Here is a 27582-nt window from a genome sequence, read left to right as displayed (position 1 = left end):
TAAACTTTGAGATTTTATGAAAAGAGAATGTTTTCCTGCTATGTCGAATTTGTGCAATAGACTTCAAAGAACTTGATCAGTATGTAATTTCATAGTGTGAGATAGTGGAGGAAGACTTTATATTTGCTACACAAAATTATGGGCATCTCAAGACATTTTTGTTTTATAGACATTGGTAGATATTTTACTCTTTTTAAAGTAAACTTTGAGAGCTTATCATCGGGTAATTTAGCCGAACTCCGACATGTACGTTGCTCACAAACTAAACTGGATGCATTACCCTCTACTATTTTGATTAAAATAGAGGACATAACTTCTTTCGAAGCAGAGAAGTATATTGTCAGCTCATCTCAAGTGCCCAGACTCATTAACAGACATAAAGTTGTCAGGTGTTCCTATCGCTCTTCGAAGGCCTGCTCTATCTCATCTATCCATTTCAAGACATTCTTGTTTTATGGACAATGATGGGTATTTTACTAATTTTAGAATAAACTGCGAGAGCATTTTAAAGGAGAATGTCTTCCTGCTATGTCGAGTCTGTGCAATACATTGGGAAGAGGTTGATCGGTATGTAACTTCATAGTTTGAGTTTGGAAGTATGGTCTTAATTTCCTTGATTTTAAAGTTAAAGCTTAAACCAATTTCTTTATCATTGGATAGTTTAGCTCAGCTTCTACAAGCACTTTGCTCACGAAGTAAATATGATGCATTACCCTGTACAATTTTGATTAAAAATGAGGACTCGACTTCTTTTGAAACAGATAAGTATGTTGTCATCTCATCTCTAGTGCTCAAACTCATTAAAAAAGGTAAAGTCATCAGGTGTTGTTATAGCTTTAAAGGATTGTTCTTCTTCTTCTAATGTCCATTTAACAAACATCGACACCATTATGTTTTACAAAACGGTAGAGTTTTGTCCCCCATCTTGTTAAAAAAATCATGGCAAAGAGACTTCCTATCAACCTTTGAACTTCTCTCAGTTTTTTTGGGCTAGGCATATTAATAACTGGATTTGCCTCAACGCCTCTGGAACTCACCATGAACCCTAAAATTTTCCTGATGTGACTCTAAAGGCGCACTTCTTTGGGTTGAGCTTCATCTTGTGAGTTTGTAATCTGTAGTTATTTGAGAGTAGGGAGGAGCTCTTCTCTTGCCCCTACTTTTGAGTATCATGTCGTTCGCATATAACTCCACTTATTTACTTATGTGTTCCTAACATATTTTCAGTCAAACAACATTTTGCTGGTAGTGGTACACCCTTTAGTCTGTGTGGAAGGTTGTACGCTTCTGATCTTTTAGATGCATGGCTATTTGGTGGTATCTCGCAAAGACGTCCATAAAACTGAGATAAGCATGACCCTGCATCGAATTTACTAAATTGTCAATTGAAGGTAAGGGTAAGTTGTCTTTCGAGCAAGTATGGTTAGATCTGTATAGTCGACGCACATTGATGTGACACGAAAATGTCACATTTGGAGAGCCTAACTTAGACTAATTAGTCCTTTTCGATGGTTATCAATAATATTTTATGTGTTTTTCATGTTAGGTACTTATTTTGGAGTTAAGCGTGTGATTCAGAATAAAAAGAGTGAATTATCACTATCATTTAATGTGTCCAAAACGAGAGAAAATGACTTCAAACAAATCAAATTACAAGTGGAGGCAATGACGAGTCCGACGGTGAAAACAGAAGTAGAATCGGAGTTCGGACGGGGAAGATATGAAAGAAAGAAGTCAAGGTCTTTTCTTGAAGGCACCCTCTTTTGTTTCTAATTGGAAATCAAACTAAGCCCAAAGCCCACAAAAATCAAAGAAGAAGCAAAGAGTAGAGAATATATATGGGCACCCTTCTTTATGGTTTAAGTCTAAATGAATTGACTAAGTCAAGATTGACTAGGGTTTGAGTAGTAAAAGAAGTAGGCTACTATTCATCATCTTCTTCATTCATTCAAGAACCAAGCAACAAAGGGGAGAGAGAAAGAAGGCTATGGTTTGTGTGTTCTTCACCAAGAGAAAGGTTTCTAGGGTTTGAAAGTTTGAGAGAGCAAGAGAGGAGAAGGAGGAGTGCCGGCCAAAGCTTGGCCGGCAGCAGCTCGGGCTGCTCGGGAGAAGGAAGTTTCCACTGTCGGACCGGAGCTACTCGTGCTCGGGATGGACGCATGCATCGCACGCGAAGACGCCGTCACGGGATGCGTCCTTAGCAGGTCCGAGCTCCAGCGAACGCGACCTGCAGCAGGCCGGGACGTTACAGCAGCTACCGGAGCACGAGATGAGTTGCACACTTCACGGGACGCATCCGCAGGCTCGGGATGGCACGGGCTTCATGTACGGGACGCGACCAAGGGATCCTTTGGCCCGGATCTAAGTATTTTGGCCGGATTTCATGGTTTTCGGCCGGACTTCATGTCCTTATTTGGACGGACTTTTCATGGTGTTCCGATCACTTTCTTGGTCCGAAACCTTAGGGTTTTTGCTCCTCATGTCATTGGCTTGCTTCCTATGTGTTTGATCTTGATTTAGGTTGAAGATTGCTAGAGAGAGAAAACTAGGGTTTAGCTTTAATGGAGGTTGAGTTCCAATTGGAGAAGATGATGATGGTCGTTATAGGGAACCCAGAAAATTGCTAAGGGGAGATCAGCTGCACCTAAAAACTCATATTTTCTGACGATCTTAGCCTCAAACCACATCGAAAAAGGAGGATTCTCTCATCATTTTCTTGTCATTTCTTATTCATTCAACATTTTAGCTAGTTCTTGTATTCGAATACTTGTGAAGCATGATTTGATTTATGATGAATTACTTATTAGTTCTTAAATGCAAGTTCAATTAACTTCGTCTAATTTTATGAATTAGAGGCCTCGATCTTAATCGTCTATTGACACGTAATTAGATAGTGCGTGCATAGCTAGATAGTCGATGCTTAGTAACTTTTGATGGATTATACTTATTGTGACGCATTATACTTTGGAATGTCATATTAGTTCATTGATACGTAATTAGATAGTGCGTGCATAGCTAGATAGTCGATGCTTAATAACTTTTGATCGATTATACTTATTGTGACGCATTATACTTGGGAGTGTCGATGTATGTGGGTGAAGTTAATTAACTTTCCATTCTAGTAGATAATTAGTAGTAATCGTTATCAATCTGGTGAACCAAAGTATCCCTCTCACTCGACTTTCACCCGAATCTTGTCCGACTTCTTGCGACTCTTCTCCTGAATCTCTCTCACCTCTCACTTAGATAGTTTAGTTAGTTTTATTTATTTTCTTATTTCTTGCAAATCAATTATCAAATTTATGAGTGGGGTGGGTGTGTGTTTTAGTCTAAGTTAGCTATTGGCATCTTGATTATTCGGTTAAACCCGCATTCAATATCCGAAGTTACCTACCTATTCCTTGGGACGATTCACGAATTTACTAACTTACTATAACTTGAACCCGTATACTTGCGGGAATAGACCTATTTTAGGCCTATCAAGTTTTTTGCGCCGCTGCCGGGGATAGATTTAGTAGTTTGGATATCGTTTGCTTGTTTGTTCATTAGTTTAGTGTTATTTTTCTACTTAGACATTTTTTCTCTATTTGTTTTTCTATTTTCTTAAGTGTATTTTTTTTAGGTACCATTTCAAGGAAATAGCCAGAAGAGACATAGGAGCGAAGGAAAGGAAGGAATCGTGAAGTAAAGCGAAAAGTCGATAGTATCGCATTTTATCTCTTCCTTCTTACTTTTGGGCGATTGTTTAGTTATATTATTGTTAGTTCCCATTTTGTGATTGTGTGTTACCATCTTTGAATACTGTGAGATCATGGCCTGTTCTTATAACGGTTGGCCATTCGATGTTGATGATGATGAGCTTGTTTCGAGGATTCCCCGCACTAACCGACCTGATATGAGCTTAGGTGAATACCAACCGATGTGTAGGAATGTTTCGATTAGAGAGGGGAATAGATCATTTGAGCATGATCGATCTCGTATGACACTAGCAGAACACCGACATATGTATAGAGATGGTCAAATTAGTGATGGATATGGTCCGACACTAAATATGTATGAGAGACCTTATAGTCCACACTATTCTGAGACCAATGATTTTAGAGGCAGGTATGATCCTAGTATGTACGTTGGGAGTTATTATCAAGAGTCTTCATTTAATTACACTTGTGAGCCTTATCATGAAGAGACTCTTGAAGATAGATAGATCTCAATTAGTGCCCATGAGTCGTCTGACTGAAATGATGTTACAACTTGAAGAGACACAAGATCGATTTCAACAGACGCAGATTCAAATGCAACAAGAGTTACATCAGAGGTTTGAGTCTCTAAATCATCAATTAGAGATGACTGCTTCACAGTTATTAGCCGACGAGGAAGGGGTTTTACCACCCCAAACTCAAGAGGGTACTAGGTCCGATGGCGAGGGTAATACGTCTAACCCTAGTACTAAGTTAAATGTCGACAAATCAACTGAGAGGACCCAAGAGCTTGAACAAACTGGTAACCTTGTTATCTTGTTTCCTCACCATGTGTCATCTCATCATGATAGGACTACATTAGACTTTGAGATTCAGGATGATGGCTCTATGAACAAGTTTGGGGATGACACTATTTTGAACTTTTCGATTTTCGACACTTGTAAGGAGTCAGTCTTAGATGCCAGACATGATGTTATAGCTGACTATGAGGCTTTAGATGCCTTTGAGGACATCGATGACATAGTACCCAGAGACATGTTGGATAGTTTGTCGGACCATTTACCTAAGGAAACCATGGACCTTGACTTGGTCCCTGAGCCTATTGCCTTACCCTTAGAGTCCAGTTCAACCTTTCACGTGATCTCAGACTCGGTCGTTGATCCCTTTTGGGACATTTCAGACGTCTCTCCTAAAACGTCTACGGACTTAGTTGATATTCTATCCATTAAGCTTGTAGATGATTTTTTGCCTTCAACTGACCTCTTAGCCCTTCACTTGTATGTCGATCCTTTTGACGACTTCTTAGTCGTCGCCCCTAACATTTATGCTTACTTAGTGGATCGTGCATCCACTAAGTTTGGAGATGACTTATTTTCTTCAATCGTCTTACTTGCACTTTATAGTTTGTACATAGTTATGAGACGATTACCATTTGTATATAACTTTCTGTGGGTTGACCCCCAAATCTTTCGTCTTTTGCTTTATGATCGTTAGGCCGATTGAGATGGGTCTTGATGTTTGTGGGTATCATCTCTGGAAACCCTCCACGAGACATAACTCGTGTTCTTGTGTGAAATCAAGAGAATTAAAGGCTAATTGCATAGCTCAATGCAATCGTATATACCCACGTTAGTGGTAGATTTGTATGTGGTCATGTCTTTTATGTGATTCATTCTCATGATATTTGTTGATATTTTAGGAGCAATTCTTATATGTTTTACTTCTAAGGCGTGGTTTGTTCCAAGTTTGGGGATGGCGCGAGCTTGACATCAACTTGGAACCTATTTATACATGAGCCTATGTAGTATCATCTTTTATCTCCTTCGGTTATGGTAATATCTCTCCACTCTTCTTTTTAGATTGACGTGCCTCTTTATCTTTTGGTGAGTGTATGCTTAGAACATTGAGGACAATGTTAGTTTTAAGTTTGGAGATGCAGGATATGACCATAACCAATGCATGACCATGGGTTTCAAAGACAAAAGGGTTCAAATTAGCCAAAATTTGAAAATTTTGAACATTTTGAGTAGATTTGCATGTGATTCCAGTGATAGTTTTAAGAATTTTGATGCATATGTGTCGAGTTGATGAGTTCTGTGATTGCTAATGGCATTTGCATGAAAGTTGAGTCTTTTAGTGTTTGTGTTGTGCCATGTGAGTGACATCTGAGTGAAGAAGAAACATTTCTAAGAGACTTAGAGTAGTCATTAGTGGAGACTTAACCCATGTGAGAGCTCAAAGCCTAAATTGCCATTCGAGTGTACTCTTCTGCGCTAACTCCGAGTAGAATGAAGAGCTACTCAACCTCGTAACTTATAAAAGAGCTCATTTGATCTCGTGTGCTCAATTTCCTTAGCCACTAGGAGAGACATTAGGATAGCGAATTAACCTTGCCCTTATAGTCCATGAAACCCAATGAGAATGCCAACTAAAGGGAGGCGGATACCCCATCACCATCCATCATATTATATCCCGAGAATGAAGATATGAGATAAAAGAATGAAGAATATCAAAAGCAAGTATGAAATGAAAAGTTGATTGCAAGAATAGAGTTGTGTGAGTTGTATTTTTTTTTTGTTGATTGTATTTGTGTTATGAAAAGAAAAAAAAGAAAAGAAAAAAAGAATGAAAAAAAATGAAAAAAGTGATATGAAAAAAAAAAGTGAAAAAAAAGTGATTTTTGTTTTGGTGGGATGACACCGAAATTTGTATCCACCCACGGTGGACTCTAGCCGTAATATGTACAAAAAACGGTGGTATAGGGCCGTTTTGACTAAAATTCTCTGTTTCCTACAGGACTTTGCTGTTGTGGCTACTTCTCAAATTCCATCTCAAATTACTACAGACACTTGGGATTTTGGAGGTCCTAATACACAAGAAAGGTGGCATGATGCAGCTGAAGAAAATGAAGCATCATCAGAATTTGGATGTCTTAAAATTGGAGATCGTGAATGTGGAGAAGAAGAACCCAACCTTGAAGTTCCAGATAAGAAAGAAGAAAATAGACAATATGAAGGTTTTGTCAGCATTGATGCCCTTTCAAGTTAAAAGGAATACCGATAGACGGAGACAAGTGGAAGGTGGAAGTTGTGTGTGGGATCCATAATCATCAACTTGCAGTGACCTTAATTGGGCATGCATATGCCAATAGATTGAATAATGAAGAAAAGGCTTTTGTTGAAGAATTATATCAGATTGGTACAAAACCATGACAAATTCTTTCTCAAATAAAGAAAAAAATTCAATGATAATACCTCGATAATGCGTACCATATACAACGAAAGGATACGAATTCGGCATAGTCAACAAGACGGTAAAACTCCTATGCAACAATTGATGAAGTTGTTTGTGCAACACAATTATATTTATTGGCATTCAATGAAGAATGAAACAGGGGAGATTACTAACTTATTTTGGGCACACCCGGAATCTATCCAATTGCTGAAGTGCTTCCACACGGTGTTAATGCTTGATTGTACATACAAAACAAACCGATACGGGAAACCATTACTTGAGATTGTTGAGATGACTTCTACTATGAAATAATTCACCGCGGCCATGGTTTTTATGGATGGAGAGGCAGAACATCTACACACATGGGCTTTGAATCGTTAAAGGACATTATTTCCTCCTAACTCTATGCCGAAGGTATTTTTGACTGACCAAGAACAAACATTAATCAATGCAATAGGTGAAGCCTTCCCACATGCAGATCGTTTATTATGTACTTTCTATATAGATAAGTGTGTGGTTGGAAAGGTTAAACCACACTTTAAAAACAAACCATTCCGAAAGTTCATGTCAATGTTTCGACTAATCAAGTTTGCGGAAACCGAGGCGGATTATAATCGCGCTGTTGAAAATTTCGTCATAACGTGGTCGAAGAGTAATGTCATTGATGTTATTTATGTTCAGAAGACTTGGTTGCCACTTAGGGAACATTTTGTAACGGCATGGACCGATAATGTGATGCATTTGGGTAATACTACAACGAATAGGGTTGAAGGTGCACATGCGAAGCTGAAAAGAAACTTGGATACATCCGAGGGTAACTTCATCACATGTTGGGAATCTATGCATTCAATGACTGAGACAGAGATTGTTGCTATTAAAGCTACATTCGAGAAAAGTCGTACATCAGTGAAGATGCCTCATCAAATCAACGCCTTTAGGGAACTCAGGGGTTATGTCTCACACAATGCACTTGACATGTTGGTAGATGAGGTGGAGCGAGCAAAAACTATAAGAATTGATTCAAATTTGTGTGGATGTGTGTATAGGTCTGTGTATGGTCTCCCTTGTGCTCACGAGATGGAAATCATTATGAGACGCGGTGAGGTGATATCTTTGTCACTCATTGACCCACAATGGACTAAACTCTCAATTATTCCTACTCCTGAGGTATATAACGAACTTCAGAGTTCTTACGAATTAGGATTGTTGTACTCCATGTGGGATATGTTAACCGGTCCTGAGAGAAAAGCCGTATTAGAAATATTGAGGAGTATTGTTTATCCTTCAATGACATCCATGACAAAACCATTAGCAAAATTGAAAACCCGAGAAGCCCCAAAGAAACCAAGGAACATAAAAGAGAAGGAAGCAGCCATATCTACTAAGAGAGATCCTTCTCGTTGGGAGTATGCACAATTTATTCCGGAAACATCGGTTCCATCGGTTAAAAGTGCACGGAAAGCCAATAGGAGATCTCGCGGTAGTGGTGATTCATTTTTACGTCTAATGTCTGAGGTGATTTATCCGTTTATCAGTACTATTACAAACATGCCAGGAGATAGTCATTGTGGTTTTAGAGCCGTCGCTCTTGGTCTCGGGTATCCTTCGGAGGTAGGTTGGATTGAGATCCGAAAAGGTGTTCTTAATGAACTCGAAACAAGTCCAGAGTTATACAAAGCCATGTTTGGGTCTTTTTATGACCGATTGTTGGTTTCAACCAACAATTTCGATACACCAGCTGAAGATGAGTTTTAGTATACTCACGGAGAGACGAGTTATTTAATTGCCACTCATTTTAATATAATGTTGATTCATTTGGCGAAATATGATTCAACGACATTTTTATCTTTAATCACTGGTCCACCACCACCATCTTCCGAAGGTTTGTCTCAACCACATACAATGGTATGCATTGGTTATGTAAACAACTGTCATTTCCTTAATGTTAAGCTACAAAACGAAACTATACTTCCGATTGCTACGCAATGGTCTCGATACGCTACTTCAGATGCAAGAAGGTGGTTGACTATTTGCGAACATAAAATGGACAGAGGCGATAATTTCAATCCGCAATTGGAAGAAACTCCATCAAGAATAAAGAAGGAAGGGGACACATCATCGAATGCAATAGCAATATATATGGAATGGAAACTTAGTTGAAGTTGTTTTTTTTAATAGTAACTGTTAGTTGAAGTTATTTTTTTTAGTAGTACTCCCTCCGTCCCATTTTGTTTGGTTGTTATTCCTTTTATGGATGTCCCAAAATGTTTGGTCACTTTCCTTTTATAACATTCATTTAATTATTAAAATGATGCAACTTCCAAGACTACCCTTTAGTTTGAATACCATTCAAAGGTTCTAATTGGTTCTACGCTTCTACCAATGTTGTATTTAATGAAATATTCTATATTAAATGAGGGTATTTTAGGGAAAGTCTTTATATTTGTCAACAATAAATACCATTCCTTAATAAGTTGAATTCCCCAAAACTACAAATAAAATGGGACGGAGGGAGTAAATGTTAGTCGAAGTTTTTTTTTTAGTCGTAACTGTTAGTTGAAGTTGTTTTTTTAGTAGTAAACGTTAGTTGAAGTTTTTTTTAAACGTAAAGCTTTTTTTTTAAACGTAAAGTTTTTTTTTTAATAGTACTTACTGTGCAATTTATCGGTGGGATATAGCCGTTCATGGTGCTATCAACGGCTCGAGCCCACCGAATATTTGCACAGTACTTACAGTGCAAATATTTGGTGGGCCCGAGCCGTTCACGGTGCTATCAACGGCTCGAGCCCAACGAATATTTGCACAGTTCGGTGGGCTCGAGCCGTTGATAGCACCATGAACGGCTCGGGCCCACCGAATATTTGCACAGTAAGTACTATGCAATTTATCGGTGGGTCCGAACCGTTCCTGGTGCTATCAACCCCACCGAAAAATTGTACAGTACTTACTCACAAATTTGGGAGTTTTGTATCTCTCTCTCTCTTTTCTAACACAACACATCAAAAATTACGTTTCCACCATATAAACCAACTTTTTGCACATATCAAAATACTCCCTCCGTCTCGTATTAAGAGTCCCGCTTTGAAACTCTAACTTTTTATGGGGTATTTTGTTCTTCCATTTGTACCCTTGTTTATTGTTGAAAAGCATCTTAAATGTTAGAGAGAGTTTTCATTTTTTTTGTTCACCTAAATCAATGTGTTTTTATTGTAAGTACTAATTCCAACAAATAAAAGTAGACTCATTTAAGTCAAAACTTTGATTTGTATTTGGCTCCACTTAAAACAAATTGAATTTGGTTTTGGCTCCATTTTAAACAAATTGAATTTGGATTTGGCTCCACTACATCCAAAACAATATTGCAAATGAAGACTTTCATAACAAAAATAAATTTGAATTTGGCTCCACAATTTGAGTTTGTACATTTGTTCAAACCAAAATTTTATTTTGATTTTACATATCTTTGCTTCATTAGCCTGCATTAAATCAAAAGTTTGTTTTGGAATTAGCTCTACTAATAAAAATTGAATTTGGAATTTGGCTCCACCAAATCCAAAACAAATTTGTAAGTAAACACATTTGAAACAAATTTAAATTTGGCTCCATTATTTTAGTTTTAGATTGTTTAAAGTTAAATTTTGATTTTTCAAATGTGAAATTTTAACTTAAATTCCTCAAATGTAGTTCCTAAATTTAAATTGCACAAATCTTGAGTAAATAATTCTAACACTATATATTCACCATTTGGGATCTTCATCTTCTAATTTCCCTCTCTCTCTCTCCCTCTCTCTCTCCAAACATTAAGAAAAATGCATTAGAATATATTCTCTTCTCTTTCACTAGAAAAATTACATTATGAATTCCTCACATCAATTCATTCCTGGTTCCAAAAGAAAGCTATCCAATCAAGTATGCCAAAATATTTTGGATCACCTTTGGAAAACAAGCGAAAATGGAAAACTACAACGAGGGATCATTAGTGATACGGCAAAATTATTTTCGCTAAGTACAAAAACAATCCATCGGATTTGGAATCGTGCTCAAGAATGCATCGCTAATGGAGAAAGTGTTAACGTATCCAATAGATTTTCTGGTCATGTTGGTCCCAAAAGACTTCAAATTGATCGTAATAAGATTTTGGAAATTCCGGTACGACGTCGCACAAATATTCGGTCCATGGCGTGTGCTTTAAATATTTCAAAGGATACACTTCATAGACGGATAAAAGAATGTATGGTTAGACCACATTCTAATGCTTTAAAACCATCTTTGACGAATGAAAACAAGAAAGCAAGACTTCACTTTTATTTCTCAATGCTTGATCAAAATAGTCTTCCTAACAATCCAATTTTTCAAAATATGTACAACTATGTTCATATTGATGAAAAATGGTTCTACATGACTAAAGAATCTAAAAAGTATTATCTTCTCCCGGAAGAAGAAGATCCATACCGTACTTGTCAAAGTAAACGATTTATCGCAAAAGTTATGTTTATGGCTGTTGTTTCTAGACCAAGAACTGATCTTGCAAGTAATGAAGAATTTTCAGGAAAAATTGGAATTTTTTCCTTTACATATAAGGTGCCAGCAAAAAGAAACAACAAGAATCGCGTCGCCGGTACTTTAGAGACGAAGCCCATTACATCTTTGACTAAAGATGTTATTCGATCTTACTTAATTGAAAAAGTTTTGCCAGCAATTAAAGAAAAATGGCCACTTGATGGTATCTCTGAAACTATTTATATTCAACAAGACAATGCAAAACCACATATTAACCCAAATGATTTTGAGTTTCTTCAAGCCGTCTCTAATATTGGACTTGATATCCAATTGTGTTGTAAACCGCCAAATAGTCCTGATTTGAACGTGTTGGATCTTGGATTTTTTCGAGCAATTCAGTCACTACAATATCAAGAAGCTCCTAGAAGCATTGATGAATTGATTCATGTAGTTGAAAAAGCCTTCTTCAGTTTACCGACAAAAAATCTTAACTGTAATTTCTTAACAATGCAACAATGTATGATTGAGATAATGAAAGTGAATGGAGGCAATAATTATAAGATTCCACACATGAGTAAAGATCACTTGGAGAATCATGGGAATCTTCCTTCTCAACTCCAATGTGACCCTAACTTGGTAGAAAATGTCGCACGATTTTTGCAAGGATTAGAGAATTGAAATTTTGTTACTTAGGATTTATATTTATGTAAGCAAAAATGAAAATATTCTTGGAGTAGAACTAAATGGAGTAGGTATGAAAATGATTTAATTTTTATTGGACAAAACAAAAAAGGTTTTAGTTAATGTATTTTTTTCTAATTGACTTGCATTAATTACCTTCTTTACTTGCTTCCATTAATGTTGATTATAAATTTTTTATTCTATCAAGGTAAGGGTATTTTTGGAAAATTGATGGATTTTATATGATAAGAAAAGAAATAGGACTCTTAATATGAGACATCTCTAAAAGGAAAGAGAGACTCTTAATATGAGACGGAGGGAGTATAACATTTCAACCATATAAAAAACCAACTATTTTAACATATCAAAAGATAAAGCATTCCGACATCAATCAAAAAGTTTCCGACATCATTCAAAATATAAAAGTATCTAAAATCGAAAGACTAGTCCTATGTCTAGGTCTTCCTCCTACCCAGTGCCTTTGTTTTTGTCCTCTTCCTTGTATTTCTTTCCTGAACCCTCTGGGGTGCCTCTGGAAGTTGCTCCTCCCTCAATACTTGCTGAAGAATTTCCTTTCCTGCCTCCAACCCAGACACATCTAGTGCAGCAAGGGCATTGCGAATACCCTCTCTCTGAAAAAAAAAATCAAGTGTGTTAACATGTATTTCCATCAATACTAAATAAAGTAGATTACATGCTTTATGTGTACTTACGTAGTAAGCAATCGAACTGAGTGAGCTTTGTAATTGGTTCGTCTTTCGATGGATTGGGTTTTGAACCTTCGGGTGTGAAATTCGACTAAACCACTCAGCATATTTATCATCGACCTCCCAAGCCGAACTAACCCATTGCGACCTGTCTTTCTCGTTGAGGACATGATGAGTCCAGTTATCCCAATACCATGTATGTTCTCTATAATCCTTTGCTTCACTCCTTCTCTTCTTTGTTGCTCTCATGGGCGCAGACGGAATATGTTGAACCACACCAAATTGCCTCAACACCCTTTCGGGTTGATACGGCTCGGCAATATCATCAAATACGATACAACCGCTGTAGAAGACGTATAGTGGGGGAGATGACTCACCAATGCCCATGAGTCTATATGGGTCCCAAATAACCTAAATAACACAATTATTATACTAGATGCTCATTCAATGTCAAATTAACATGCAAAATACCATAGTATATAGAATTTTACCTCTCGATCCTCCAAATCGTCGATCATCTCTCGGAGGTTAACAAGTCTGTCATCTAGATTTCCATGTGCATCATGCTCCGTCCATCTACCCATCAGAGGCAAATCCGAGCTAATGTCGAAATCCTTTTTCAAATCCGACAGACCAAGCTTAAAATGCTCGTCAATCCATGCCTAAACAAGAAAACAATTATTACTACCAAGAAGATAGACTCCTAAATTAATCAACTTATAATAATGTGAGAAATACCTGAAGGAGGGGCAGATAACCCGCCATTTGTCCACTCTTAGTGGAAGCATGCCCGAGCTGCCTATAAAGGTAAGAAAGCACAGTCGTGCCCCACGAATATTTAGGGACCTTAGTCAAGTCCATCAAATATCTAAGGTAGCAAACAGGCACCTTCGAACCACTCTTGTCACAGAAAAGAGTCGAGCCCATAAGATGGAGAAGGTACCCTCTGACGCAAATGTCTTTCTTCCGTGCGTCATCTTTGTCTAAGCTACCCGAACAGATTTGCCTCAACCACAACATCCGGACACACTTGCACTTAGTCACCTTTAATTCTATTTTCGCAACCTCAGGTGTCACCCCTAAACCTTTCACTAGAAGTGCACATTCATTTACATGATCATTATCAAGATGAACCGAGTGACCTGTAATCTGAAGTCCTGTAATACGATGCACATCCTCTAGTGTGATCGTCATTTCTCCAAATGGCATATGAAAGGTGTTAGTATCTTCATGCCACCTCTCGGTGAAAGCCGTGATAAGAACCCGGTCAAGTTTCTGGTAAGAGTACTTAGCGATTTGCAGAAGTCCTGATGCTTGCACCTTCTCACGAACTAATTTACACTCGAGTCATAGGTCCCAAACATGTTCCTTCTTTGTATCTCGTATACTTTTACTTTCAAGGGCCCCCACTAGCACACCACTTGCGTGATTATGTAGTTTCAAAACAGAACGATCCTACGTAAACATAAAAGTTACGTTTATTGAAAGTTAACAATATATCATTATATTAAACATTGATAAGTGCGAAAAACAGAAAAACATACACGTACCTTGCCATTCCAAATCTGGTATGCAATATGGTTCTCATAGTTCTTGAGAACGCTTCGGTTCGTCGGCCCTCCTGGAAAAGGATTCGCATCTGCTTCACTCGTCGAATCGTCGACAATCTGCTTCCTAGCATCATCCTTCCTCTTTCTCGCACTTACAGTTTGTGCGACACGTTCACATATGACTAAAGGTAAAATAGGATATATAAATAAAGTCAAACAACTTGAAAAAAATGGCATTAGGAAGCTATTGATGTAAAAAGTACTTACTGTGCAATATTACGGTGGGCTCGAGCCGTGAAATGGCAAAAATTAGGTTCGAGACCACAGAATATTTGCACAGTAAGTACTGTGCAATATTACGGTGGGCTCGAGCCGTGAAATGGCAAACAATCGGTTCGAGACCACCGAAAATTTGTACAGTAAGTACTGTACAAATTTTCGGTGGTCTCGAACCGATTGTTTGCCATTTCACGGCTCGAGCCCACCGTAATATTGCACAGTAGGTCAAATATTGTTGTGCAATATTTCGGTGGGCACGAGCCGTGTAATGGCACAAAATCGGTCTGGTGGGCGAAATATTGCACAATAACCAGTAAATGGAACCCTACGGTCTGGTGCGACCGTATTATGATTTTTAAACATTAAAATTACTAACTCAAACACTAAATTGAACAAAAATCATGAATATCATAACAACACACATCATCAAATAAAAAACATCGAAATAAAATCATAAAAAGGTTAGATTTAATGGTTTACCTGAAAAATTTGGGGGTTTTCTATCTCTCTCTCTCTTTTCTCCCACAACCAGACGCAATGAACTACAAATTAGGTCTGAAACTTGTTGACTTCTGTTGCAAATAAATCATTGAGATGTTTAAGCCATTAATTTAAAAAATCAAACAACCTAAAACCTAGGGCTTTTTTTTTATTTCATTTACAAAGAGATACAGGGATAGAGAGAGAGAGAGAGATACAAGGAGAGAGAGAGATATACTAACCGAGAGAGAAGTTGTAGGTGATTTGAGAGAGAGGACGAGAGAGAGGACGAGAGAGAGAGAGGGCGGGAGATAGAGAGAGAGGGAGAAGCTGCTCAACCTTAAGGAAAATGAAAGGGAAGGAGGAGGTCAAGGGTTTTAGGGTCTTTCCTGGTCTTGGGTTAAGTTTGACCTAACGGCGTTAACTTTGCCGTTAGGTCAAATATAGATGAAGGAGGTGCTCTTTTGTAGAGGGGGCCCTATAACTAAACGGGTTATAATGAGGGGCGCTTTTAGCGGGGAGGCCTTTTAACAAAAACGGGGGGCCTTTTAAAATCTCCCCTATCACAATGGTAGTTGTGGCAGTGTTTAGTTATGATTTTCAGTGTTACACAATGCTCAAATGGTTTAAAGGCAAAAAGAGGCGTTCTACTAAACAATGCATGTATTATCTTAACTATGCTGAAAACTACTTCTAGATTCTAATTCAATCACATAAACAAATTTAACTAGATTTATTTCTCACGAAGAACAACAATCAAACAAAATATGCTGAAATGTATATGATATCTTTATACAACATTAAATCAATACAAGTAATCAAAGCTGGTGCACAACTACTAGTAGTAGTACAATAGACTTCAGCAGTGTGGTTCCTTTCCTTCAACATAGCTATCCTTGGGCGTGTCGCTGAAGAAGTTTTAGAGCTTCATGGATGGAAGGTCTATTAGATGGATTGGTCCTAGTACAAAGCATAGCAACTTCAAACACAAGTTTCATATCATCATATAATCTAATGTCTTGTTCTACTACTGCATTTTCTTGATCACAAATCTCTCTTAAGAGTTTCTCTCTATTTGGCTTGCTCTGAAGGCTTCCTTCTGCATTTATCAATCTCCCATTACTTAGAATCTCAAAGAGTATTTCTCCAAAGCTGAAAATGTCTTTGTGCATCTCTTCTTTCATTACTAACTGCACACTTTCTTCGTTTCCATCTACTATTGACAAAGGAAACAAAATATAAATATGGAAATACAATTGAGAAACTATATACTAATCAAATGTGGATCTATTTTATCATATTTAGTTGACACACTGTTAGAGTTCACTCCACTCGGCTAAACCGAGTGGCTTAGGCTCACATAATTATAGTAATCCTAGTAGGATTAGGATTCCTATTACTAGATAAACACATACTTAGTTAGTTTTATTTTTCTTAAACTCTTCTTGTAAACCTATATAAAGGATTAGATACATATTGTATAATCATGTTATTGTGTAATAAACAAAAGGTTTTACCTAAATCTCTCTCACACGATCAACATATCATCTTCTTCTTCTTCTCGGTCTCTCCGAAGCTCTCTCACTTCATCTCTCGGTCTCACCGGAGCTGCTGCATACTCCTCTCGGATTCAACCGAGTTCAGTCACCTTTTCACTCTCGGCTTCACCCGAGAGTCACTATCATACCTCTCGGGTTCAACCAAGAGTTACTGCCCTTCCTCTCGGTTCACACCGAGAGCACCTTCTTCCCACTACTCGGCTTCAACCGAGTTATTACTTCGTCACCCTCGGCTTCATCCGAGTTGATCACCAAGAGGATACTACCTCTTCACATGGTATAAGAGCCAGACTTCAATTTTTTTTTAAGAGATGACTACTCCCGAAACTTCGGAAACCTCTCAAGTTCATCACAACATCAATAGTGGGCCGTTTGATGTCCACCATTCGGATTCTCCCACTACTATTCTTATCACACCACTTCTCACCGGTGATAACTATCCTTCATGGTCCCGAGGAATGACTAAAGCCTTGAGAGCTAAAGCTAAGTTAGGTTTTGTTGATGGAAGCATCGAAAAACCAACCGATCCTAATGAACTAGAACAATGGGGACGATGTAATGACCTTGTTTCTAGTTGGCTCATTAATTCCGTTGATCCACCTCTTCGATCATCCATCTTATATGATGAAACGGCCTCCGATATATGGCACAATCTTTATGATCGTTTCCATCAACGTAATGCTCCCAAAATTTTCCAATTGAAGAGAGCGATTTCTTGCCTTAGACAAGACAACTCCGATGTTTCTACATATTTCACCAACCTCAAGGCTCTTCAAGACGAACTCAATTCCTTGATTATCACCGAGCCTTGTACATGTGGACATGGTCGTTCCTTACTTGAAAGAACAAATCAAGATAGGGCCATGGAATTTCTTCAAGGACTTAACGATAGATTTTCATCTATTCGGAGTCAAATTTTATTGATTGAACCCTTCCCTTCGATTCTTCGAATCCATTCACTTATTAAACAAGAAGAGGTTCAACAAAACTTAGTCACTCCTATGAGTATTGACTCCAACAACTCGGCACTTGCCGTTGGAAACAATGAGTTTAATCAAACTCGTTTTAATGGAACCGAGAGACAACGTCCAAAACGTCCTCGTCCCTTTTGTGAAAATTGCAAAATCCATGGACACGATGTTTCCTCTTGTTACAAGATACATGGGTATCCACCCAACTATGGTCAAAGAGGAAGAACTCGCACCCGACAAGAGAACATCAATCTCTCGGTTTCTGACACAACCGGCCAGGGGGTGCCTCCAGCAACTTCCTTCACGAATGAGCAATACCAAGGCATATTGGCACTCCTTGACCGAAATAGGCAACCGTCCACAAACAATTCTCAAGGCAACACCAACAAGGACCCTCTAATCAACCTTACCGGTAAGTATTACTCTTCTTTTCATCCTCCTTGGGTCATTGACTCGGGAGCCGCCAAACATATTTGTTCAAATATATCTCGATTCTCCTCTTATTCCCTTGCACCACCGGATTTATACGTTCGTTTACCGGACGGTTCACGGGTAAAAGTTGAACATATTGGTATTGTCTATTTTTCCAATAGTTTTTATCTTGAAGATGTTTTTCACATCCCATCTTTTCAATTTAATCTTATCTCTATTTCTCAAATCTCAAAATCACTTCGTTGTACCGTCTTATTTGACCGGAATTTGTGTCTTTTTCAGGACCGAACAACGAAGACAACGATTGGGCATGGTAGTCTTCATGATGATCTTTATTTCCTTCGCACGGAGCGTCCAATTTTTTCAATTTCTAGTCTTACTAAAGATAGTTCTAGTAATGAGTCTTTTGTTTTATGGCATTGGCGTTTAGGCCATCCATCTTTTAGTCGTTTTCAATATTTCCATTCCAAACTTCCTTGTTTGAATTTTAAATATTTATCTAATAAAGTACCGTGCGATGTTTGTCCACTTTCTAAGCAATGTCGTTTACCTTTTCCAACTAGTACCACTTCTTCCTCTCACATATTTGAGTTGGTACATGCGGATTTTTGGGGACCTTTTCCGGTTCCATCCACCTCCGGGTGTCGATATTTTCTCACCCTTGTAGACGATTATTCACGTTGTACTTGGATATTTCTTTTGGATTCTAAGTCCGATTCCATTAAGACAATTATGAATTTTTTTACCTATGTCTCCACACAATTTAATTGTAAAATAAAGACCTTTCGATCGGACAATGGAACCGAATTTGTCAATTCCTCTCTACAAAGTTGGTTTGTCGAAAAAGGGGTTACCCACCAACGTAGTTGTACTTATACACCCCAACAAAACGGGGTAGTTGAACGTAAACATCGCCACATCCTTGAAGTGGCACGTTCATTACGACTCCAAGCTCACCTTCCTCTCTCTTTTTGGGGAGAATGTGTTCTCACCGCGGTTTATTTAATCAATAAATTACCGACACCCATTCTCGATGGAAAATCACCCCATGAAATCCTCATGGGTGTTGCTCCAAATCTTTCACATCTCCGTGTTTTTGGATGTCTTTGCTATGCTCGAATTCCTTTGGTTCAAACCAAGTTGGACGCCCGCTCTTCCGCCGGTATATTCCTTGGATATCCAAATGGACAAAAGGGTTATCGTGTTTATGATATCTCCACACGACGAATATTTGTTTCTAGAGACGTCACGTTCGTTGAAAACAAATTTCCAATGTCTCCCTCATATTCTTCGGCAACACCGAACAACTCGGATCCAGAACCGTTCCTTTCCATCGAAGATGATGACACCTTCGATTTTCCATCGCCCAGTAAAACCTCTACTGTTTCGGCACAAAACAGCAGCACCATCACCGATGGAGCTGCTGTTCCCACCGTCCAACAGACCACCGATGGAGCTGCTGTTCGGCAGCTTACTGATTCAGGGGTGCCTTCAGACACCCCTGCTGGACCGGGTTTCATTCCCGGTCCATTACAACAGGCACCCTCGCCCGAGGTGCCTTCAGCGGCCGCTAGTGACACTCCCCAAACAGGAGCGTCTCCAGCAGCCATGGACAGTTCCACGTCCGACGTCCTCTCGACGGAACCATCACCTCCCGAGGCTAATTCCAACCAAACGGTTGAGACTTCCGGCCGACCGACACGATCGCGCCGACCACCGTCCCACCTAAAAGATTATGTGTGTTCCAACACATGTTCCGTCAAGTACCCACTTGAAAACTACTTCTCCATTAATTCATTCTCCACATCTCATCAACAATTCCTCTCCTCTGTATTATCTACTACCGAGCCTACCTCCTTCACTCAAGCAATGAAATCATCTCATTGGAAGGAAGCTATGGCCAAGGAAATCTCCGCTTTGGAAGAGAATAAGACATGGTCCATCACTGATCTTCCGCCCGGCAAGCGACCTATTGGTTGCAAATGGGTATACAAAATTAAATTCAATTCCGATGGTTCCATCGAACGATATAAAGCTCGTCTAGTAGCCAAAGGTTACACTCAAATCGAGGGACTCGACTATAACGACACTTTTGCCCCGGTCGCAAAACTCGTTACTGTCCGTGTTCTATTATCTCTTGCCGCCATTAAAGGGTGGAGTCTCCATCAATTGGATGTCAATAACGCCTTTCTTCAAGGCGATCTCCATGAAGAAGTCTACATGAAACTTCCTCCCGGTTTTTCATCTCAGGGGGAGTCTAAAGTATGTCGCCTTCATAAGTCCTTATACGGTCTTAAACAGGCCTCCCGTCAATGGTTTTCCAAATTCTCCTCCGTTCTTATTGAACGAGGTTTTTCTCAGTCTAAAAGCGACTATTCTCTCTTCACTTTCCGTTCACACTCCACTCAAATCTTTGTTCTCGTCTATGTAGACGACATAATTATCACGGGAAATAATGATCATGCTATTTCCCAATTAAAAATATTTCTGAATAAAGCCTTTTCACTCAAAGATCTGGGTCGCCTGCAGTACTTCCTTGGTATCGAAGTATCTCGCTCATCACAAGGCATTTTTCTATGTCAAAGGAAATATGCTCTTGATATTTTAAAAGATTCTGGACTCACCGCTGCACGTCCTTCTGAGTTTCTCATGGAACAAAAACTACGTCTCAGTCCCACCGACGGTACACCTTTACCAGATCCGTCAGTTTACCGTCGTCTCATAGGCAGATTACTTTACTTAACGGTTACACGGCCAGATATCACCTTCGCCGTAAACAACCTGAGCCAATTCATGCAAACACCTAGCCAAGTACACTTAGACGCAGCTCATCGCGTTCTACGATACTTGAAGGGTACCCTTGATAAAGGAGTCTTCTTATCCGCAGACAGCTCTCTCCATATTACAGGATACTGTGATTCGGATTGGGCTGGCTGCCCTTCAACCCGTAGATCAACTACTGGATATTTTACAATGATGGGTGATAGTCCACTCTCTTGGAAATCAAAGAAACAACCAACGGTTGCGAAATCATCTGCAGAAGCAGAATATCGAGCTTTGGCCATTCTCACTTGTGAACTACAATGGCTTAAGTATTTATTACTTGATTTTGGAATTGATCACACAGACCCGATGACAGTTTACTGTGACAATCGGGCTGCACTCCATATCGCTGATAACCCCGTATTCCACGAACGTACGAAACATATTGAAATAGATTGCCACATCGTTCGTGAGAAGATCAAAGACAACGTCATTGCCACTCGCTTCACCACTTCAGACAACCAGTTAGCGGATATCTTCACCAAACCACTTGGAGCAGAACCGTTCAAGAACATTATTGGCAAGTTAGGCGTTACTTCCATTCCCGCTCTAACTTGAGGGGGAGTGTTAGAGTTCACTCCACTCGGCTAAACCGAGTGGCTTAGGCTCACATAATTATAGTAATCCTAGTAGGATTAGGATTCCTATTACTAGATAAACACATACTTAGTTAGTTTTATTTTTCTTAAACTCTTCTTGTAAACCTATATAAAGGATTAGATACATATTGTATAATCATGTTATTGTGTAATAAACAAAAGGTTTTACTTAAATCTCTCTCACACGATCAACATATCATCTTCTTCTTCTTCTCGGTCTCTCCGAAGCTCTCTCACTTCATCTCTCGGTCTCACCGGAGCTGCTGCATACTCCTCTCGGATTCAACCGAGTTCAGTCACCTTTTCACTCTCGGCTTCACCCGAGAGTCACTATCATACCTCTCGGGTTCAACCAAGAGTTACTGCCCTTCCTCTCGGTTCACACCGAGAGCACCTTCTTCCCACTACTCGGCTTCAACCGAGTTATTACTTCGTCACCCTCGGCTTCATCCGAGTTGATCACCAAGAGGATACTACCTCTTCACACACACAATAATTGGATTCTGAGAATAATACTACTTTTATCGTTTAATTCCCCTTTGTTTCGAATTAGTACATCCGCTCACACACGTCTGACCGGAGGACCCAAAACCCACAAGGTAAAATTAAATTTGTGCTGATTTTTTAATGCATTTATACCCCTCCATCTATTGGTAAATCTTGTTCATTAGGTAGAACACTTTTATGTAAGCTTGTTGAAGAATTATAGCTTCTCAATTATATTTCCATTATAGCTTGAGGAAGACTAAACCTCTTATCGCTCCAACCAAGGGTTTTGACAATTATAGCTTAATTTATTTAACCAGATGAGCTCAAACCCTTAACCTGGAGGAAGACTTAACTTCTTATCACTCCAACCTAGGATTGTTTCCTTGTTGATGACAATCATAGTTTTCTTTCTTTAACGAGATGCCCCTTTTTTTGAACAAAAAAACTACTGCTAATTTTTTTTTTAAAAATGACTCTATGCTCAGTCCTTCTCCCGATTCAATCCTGGTCAGGTTACGTGGTCGGACAAAATTTAGAGAAAAATATTTAATTTTCTCTCTCTAAATCTCGTACTGCCCTAGTGTTCCGTCGGGAGACGGGGCTGGGCATAGTATCACCCCTGTTTTTCTTTCAATTCAACATACTCAAACAAGAAGTTAAAGAGTACCTGTGCTTGACAGAAAACCAGCTCCAGTGTTCATCTGCAACATAAGTTTTAATCCAAACTCAGCCAGATGTGGATCCTCCATATTTCCTTCATCAAACACAATATTGCTTGATTTGAGATCTCCATGAGGAATTGGTGGATTACACTCATGGTGAAGATAGCATAATCCCCTAGCTATTCCAATCACAATCTTGTACTTATCTTTCCAATGAACAATGTTCATTTTTCTTGTTGGTTCTGTCCTTTTCATTTTCTCAGCTAAATTTTCACTGGGCAAGTAGTAGTCATAAAGAAGATAAGCCAACTTCTTGGTAGAGCACACTCCCAATAATCTCACCAAGTTCTTATGCCTAGCATTACCGATCGAATTTATAAATTCCGAAGTGACTTCTCTCTGTTTTGTTTCCCATTCGATCTTCTTCACTAATACTGCTACCCCAGTAGGCAAAATTGCTTTACATATGACTGTAACCAATGTTGTTGATGACACTGATAAAGGTTGAAGTGTCTTGATAGAATCGTCGCTTGTACTAAAGCTCCTTAATATATCCTTGGATGTGAATTGAGGAAGTCCAGTAAATGATATCATTTTCCATTTCTCTCTTCGATGATTATGAATGTAAAATATCCCAAGAACGGACATGACAAGGAATAGAATAACCGACGCGCATAATAGTAGAACCCATTCCAATTTCTTCGAGTTTTTTCGTATTCCTAACAACCCAAATGTACCCAATTCTGTATTATTTGTCTCTTTTGAATCACTACAAACTTCCAAAGGTACACCACACAAATTAGGGTTCCCTATAAAAGCAGTTCTACCCATGACTCTGAAATTATTCGATTGGGGAATAGAACCATAAACTTCATTGAAAGATATATTAAGAAGAACCAAACTTGAAGAGTTTGCAAATTTGATTGGTATGGAGCCAGTAAGTTTATTATGCGATAAACTAAGTACACGAAGAGACTCACAATTGACAATGCTTTCTGGTATAGTACCCGATAAATTATTATTGCTGAGTTCGATTGTCAAAATCGATGAACTGCATTTGAATTTTGATGAAGGTGGTGGAAGAGTCCCTGAGATACTACAAGAAGAAGCAGAGAAATTCACGAGCGATCGTAGAGACCATATTTCGTTCGGTATAAATCCATCTAACTTTGGGTTATTAGAGATGTTGAAGTTCTCAAGTTCGAAAGCTTGAGAAAACAAATTAGTCGGTATCCCTCCTTCAAATCTGTTTCTTGATAAATCAGCATATTGAACGGCATTGTTGAAGCTAGATTTCAAGACAGAGATATCACCAGAGAATGAATTACTTTCGATCCTAAGACGAATTATAGAAGAACAGTTAGTGAGTGAAGGAGCTAAACCACCTGTAAAATTATTCGAAAAAAGTATCAACTTTGATAACATTCCTCCGAAACAGATATGGGGCGGAATAGTTCCGGTGAGATTGTTCGAAGAAACATCGACCCATTTCAGTTGAGAGTTATTATACCCTAAATTCAATGGAAGTGAACCAGAGAAGAAATTGTTCCAAACAAGAAGAGACTCAAGTTGTGGAAGAGTTGCAATTTCATCAGGAATTGAACCACTCATTTCATTATACATAAGACTAAGTAGTCTTAAATTCTTCAATTCTTCAAAACTCTTTGGAATCGAACCCATAACAAAATTATCAGAAAGATCTAAATTTTGTAAAGATGTGATGTTCCCAAAACAGAATGGAATGGGTCCTGTGAGCTTGTTCATGAATAAGAACAGAGATTGAAGTTGCATAAAATTGCAGAAATGTTTTGGGATAGAACCAGAGAGATTTGCAGAAGCAATATCAAGATAACGAAGATTCGTCATATTTCCGAACTCCCAAGGTAAACTTCCTTGATAAGAGTTATAACCAATCTCCATATGAGTAAGAGTTTTGAGATTACCCAACTCTGGTGGGATTTCGGAATCCAGTAAATTTCCAGCAAGATGAAGAAACTCAAGATTCTTGAAGAACCCATATGAAGAAGGAATAGACCCTTGAAAATAATTTCCAGCTAAATTGAGTACCTTTAAAGATTCAAGCTTAGTCAGTTGTTCGGGTAGACGGCCCGAGAAGCTGTTGCTATAGGCGTCGAGAAAGACTAGTGGATGATGATCAACAACTAATAGCGAAACGAAAGTTCCTTCGAAGACGTTTCTACTGATGTCTAAGGTAATGAGGTTAGGGAGATGAGTGAAGATTTTAGAAGGAAATGAACCAGAGAGAGAATTATGGCTAAGATTGATATGAACAAGATTGATTAACATCTTAATGTAGTTACTAGAGATTGAACCAGAAAGATTTCTATCTGAAAGGTCTAAAGTAGTGATAACAGAGGAGTTGCAAGTTATACCTGACCAAGAACAAACAGATGAGTCTGATGATGATGACCAATCAACCAAGTTGTTTGAATTGTCTATGATTTGAGCTTTAAGACCTAATAATGCTTCCTTTTGTTCTTCTTCTTTTGATGATGATGTAGTTGTTATGGTACTAGTGGTCATCAATATGAGTAGTAAAATCAGATAAATATAGAATAAGAGAAGAGACATGGCTAAATTATTTGATGATGAAAAAAGAATTATGATCAGTTTAATAGCATTTTCATTTATAGAGAGAGAGAGAGAGAGGAGAGAGAGAGAGAGAGAGAGAGAGAGAGAGAGAGAGAGAGAGATATGAAGGAATTAGTAAAGGAAGAGGAAGAGAATGGAGTAAGAGACTTTAACTTTGGAGAGAAAGTGAGAAAGTTTAGAAGTTTAAATTGATGTTTGTTGATAAAGGACATGAGAATATTAACTAGACATTAGTTGATGACTATTAGGCAGAGCTCATGAAGGGAAACACTGGCTTGCAAATTATTAACTCTATTTTTGATCAATTTCAGGGGTGAAAAGCTATTTATCTCCTTCTCCACTAATGACAGGGAATCCAAGAAAATCCAGACCCAGGTTTCAAGGTAATTAATTTTTCCAAAAAGATACCATCATAAAGAATATTTATGATTATCTTACTCTTTACTTTTTTTTTTTCCTTTACTTCTTTTTTTTTAAACTAATTTGAAATGGAATTATTCTTCTCAGAATCCAAATTCTAGTGCTAGGGTTGACCTGTTTGGTTCTTTGCTTTCTTTCACTTATTGACTCGGTCAACTGATAACCAATAATTGGATCATCACGAGTCATGTCACTCTTTAGTTGAAAAAAAGAGATACTAAGGTATAGAAGGACTTTTTGTATCTTTCGTGTTCGAAATAAATAATTTACGATAATTAAGTTCAGGTATACGTACTTGAGCCAGGACAATGAGCTAAGCCCGACTAAACCATTTTGTTTGGTGAATACACTTCCTAGTGTTGTTTCTCAAGACTGTAGGTGTGTGTTCCGAGGCGTGAAAATTTTGAATATAATTATTTTATCTTCTAGGGGCGAGTCATCCTCTCTGGCCTTTTATCTCTTGGTTATTCAACCCAACAACTTCTCGATCATGCATTCTTGCCACGTGTTTCCTTTTAATAGAGTGTCTCCATTGAGTTTTCATAATCGCATATTTGTCCTTAGATATCTACCATCAACATTTATTTGATTTGTTTCTGACCTAGTCAAAGCCGCCATGATTTACAGGATGGTGTGTAGAAATCACTTACTCCCAATGTGTTACAACTTTTCTACAAATCTGTTTGTTATTTTCTTCATTATTTTGCGTCTATAAATAGTTTTCTTTGTGTTGTAAATTCTTCACAGACAACTCATCCCTTTCTTTCAACATTTCAATCTTCGTGCTCTTCTGATTTGTGATGAAATTTATTTCGACGATATCAATTTGCTTTGGCTCGGTTCCTCTAGTCTCTGAGTTTGGGTTCGACTCCTTCACCAGGTCCTCGTTTGGGATTCCGCATCTTGCATCACATGATCTTCCCCTCAAATTACGGTGACTGCCACCATCTGTGAGGCTTTAAGTGGACTTCTTATCTCTTGTCCATAACATGTAACCTCTGTTGCTAAATCTTCTTCTGTAGACATGGAGAGCTTAAGGTAATCTAAGCAATAGAGTTAGCGAGGAATCTGGGTTGTAAGGTTCGAAGTGTCGAATGTTCAAGATTTGCTGTGATGCCCCTCTTCTAACGCCAAATTGATGATGTCTAAATTTGGCTTTAGGTTATTACTCGGGATGAAGAATCAACGAACCAGGCATTGAACTTTTCATGTAATCAGGGGGGACAGAACATACAAAAAAACTCAAAAATCTCTCTAACGCTAAACTCAGTGGGTGTTTTTGTTGTTAAAATTTTGAATTCAATATCTGAGTTTAGAAGTTGAAACTTGCGTGATTGGATAGGGCGAGTCTGATATGCTTATATTGGCTCGATTGACCGAGTATGATGATCGACTGAGATGATGCAGTGATCAAGCACTGGCTTAGATGAAACCGCACTTTGATGGTCGTCAAAAGGATAACTTTCTTTGTTTCCATATATTTTGGATTTGATAGATCTTCTCCAGCGATTTGTGGATTGTATATAAAAACTTGGTTTTTGGCATGTTTTAGCCTTGCACGTCACCTAATGCCGTTCAAGCTTTTCTTAGAGCCCGAACAAACGTTGCTGGTGCAGCCAATTTCTTCTCCAGACCTTAGATTAGGTCAGGGCCTAGGTTGAGTAAACCATAAATCGAATTCTCCTGCCCATATTCCCTGAGGCGAGACATGCTTAACGACCGAGCTAATTTTTGCAGACCTTTTTTTATTGCTTTAAGGCCTAGAGAAGAGCCTTAACCAAGGCATACCTGGTTTGGTTTAGAGCTAGAGCAGGGCATAAGATGCCTAAGAAGCTCATACCGACCTCCAAATTCCGGGCTTACGTGGTGGGGCCCTTTCAAATTC

The 27582-nt window shown here is 38.6% G+C and overlaps 4 protein-coding genes across 5 annotated transcripts; 2 read left to right on the top strand and 2 right to left on the bottom strand.

Moving 5' to 3' along the window:
• Positions 1 to 7337: 7337 nt before the first annotated feature.
• Positions 7338 to 8687, top strand: LOC147531556 (uncharacterized). The gene has a single exon (XM_086649747.1). The coding sequence runs from the start codon at positions 7338 to 7340 to the stop codon at positions 8685 to 8687; it is 1350 nt and encodes a 449-aa protein (XP_086505873.1).
• Positions 8688 to 11330: 2643 nt separating this feature from the next.
• LOC147531555 (uncharacterized) lies at positions 11331 to 12110 on the top strand. The gene has a single exon (XM_086649746.1). It carries the CDS (start codon positions 11331 to 11333, stop codon positions 12108 to 12110), a length of 780 nt encoding a protein of 259 aa, XP_086505872.1.
• Positions 12111 to 12435: 325 nt separating this feature from the next.
• Positions 12436 to 14837, bottom strand: LOC147531554 (serine/threonine-protein phosphatase 7 long form homolog). The gene is made up of 6 exons (XM_086649745.1): positions 14789 to 14837; positions 14371 to 14552; positions 13865 to 14140; positions 13312 to 13482; positions 12827 to 13231; positions 12436 to 12745 (listed from the first exon to the last, which is right to left on the bottom strand). The coding sequence occupies exons 1-6, from the start codon at positions 14835 to 14837 to the stop codon at positions 12569 to 12571; spliced, it is 1260 nt and encodes a 419-aa protein (XP_086505871.1). The 3' UTR covers positions 12436 to 12568.
• A 1006-nt stretch (positions 14838 to 15843) lies between these two features.
• Positions 15844 to 25627, bottom strand: MOL1 (Leucine-rich repeat transmembrane protein kinase family protein). Of its 2 annotated transcripts, none has more exons than XM_086650261.1 (2): positions 22670 to 25627; positions 15844 to 16345 (listed from the first exon to the last, which is right to left on the bottom strand). In XM_086650261.1, the coding sequence occupies exons 1-2, from the start codon at positions 25254 to 25256 to the stop codon at positions 16020 to 16022; spliced, it is 2913 nt and encodes a 970-aa protein (XP_086506387.1). In that variant the 5' UTR covers positions 25257 to 25627; the 3' UTR covers positions 15844 to 16019. The 2 variants fall into 2 exon arrangements, with proteins under 2 accessions (XP_086506387.1, XP_086506388.1); XM_086650262.1 differs by having other exon boundaries at positions 15844 to 16342; positions 22670 to 25570.
• Positions 25628 to 27582: the final 1955 nt, after the last annotated feature.

This window comes from Eschscholzia californica, unplaced genomic scaffold (genome assembly GCF_041429995.1).
Source record: "Eschscholzia californica isolate CP2 unplaced genomic scaffold, dmEscCali1.0.p SCAF_6, whole genome shotgun sequence".
Lineage (NCBI taxonomy): Eukaryota > Viridiplantae > Streptophyta > Magnoliopsida > Ranunculales > Papaveraceae > Eschscholzia > Eschscholzia californica.
The sequence above is the reverse complement of the archived record's forward strand: the minus strand, read 5'-3'. Positions and strand labels throughout refer to the sequence as shown.

What these genes read in the sequence shown, in the direction of transcription:
- LOC147531556 (XM_086649747.1), top strand. Translation starts at nt 7,338, where the DNA reads ATGCCGAAGGTATTTTTGACTGACCAAGAACAAACATTAATCAATGCA.
- LOC147531555 (XM_086649746.1), top strand. Translation starts at nt 11,331, where the DNA reads ATGACTAAAGAATCTAAAAAGTATTATCTTCTCCCGGAAGAAGAAGAT.
- LOC147531554 (XM_086649745.1), bottom strand. Translation starts at nt 14,837, where the DNA reads ATGGCAAACAATCGGTTCGAGACCACCGAAAATTTGTACAGTACTTAC. An exon ending in AAATTTGTACAGTACTTACT is followed by an intron (nt 14,553 to 14,788) that starts GTACAAATTTTC and finishes TTTTACCTTTAG; the next exon opens with TCATATGTGAACGTGTCGCA. An exon ending in TCAGTTCGATTGCTTACTAC is followed by an intron (nt 12,746 to 12,826) that starts GTAAGTACACAT and finishes TTTTTTTTTCAG; the next exon opens with AGAGAGGGTATTCGCAATGC.
- MOL1 (XM_086650261.1), bottom strand. Translation starts at nt 25,256, where the DNA reads ATGTCTCTTCTCTTATTCTATATTTATCTGATTTTACTACTCATATTG. An exon ending in TGGTTTTCTGTCAAGCACAG is followed by an intron (nt 16,346 to 22,669) that starts GTACTCTTTAAC and finishes CTTTGTCAATAG; the next exon opens with TAGATGGAAACGAAGAAAGT.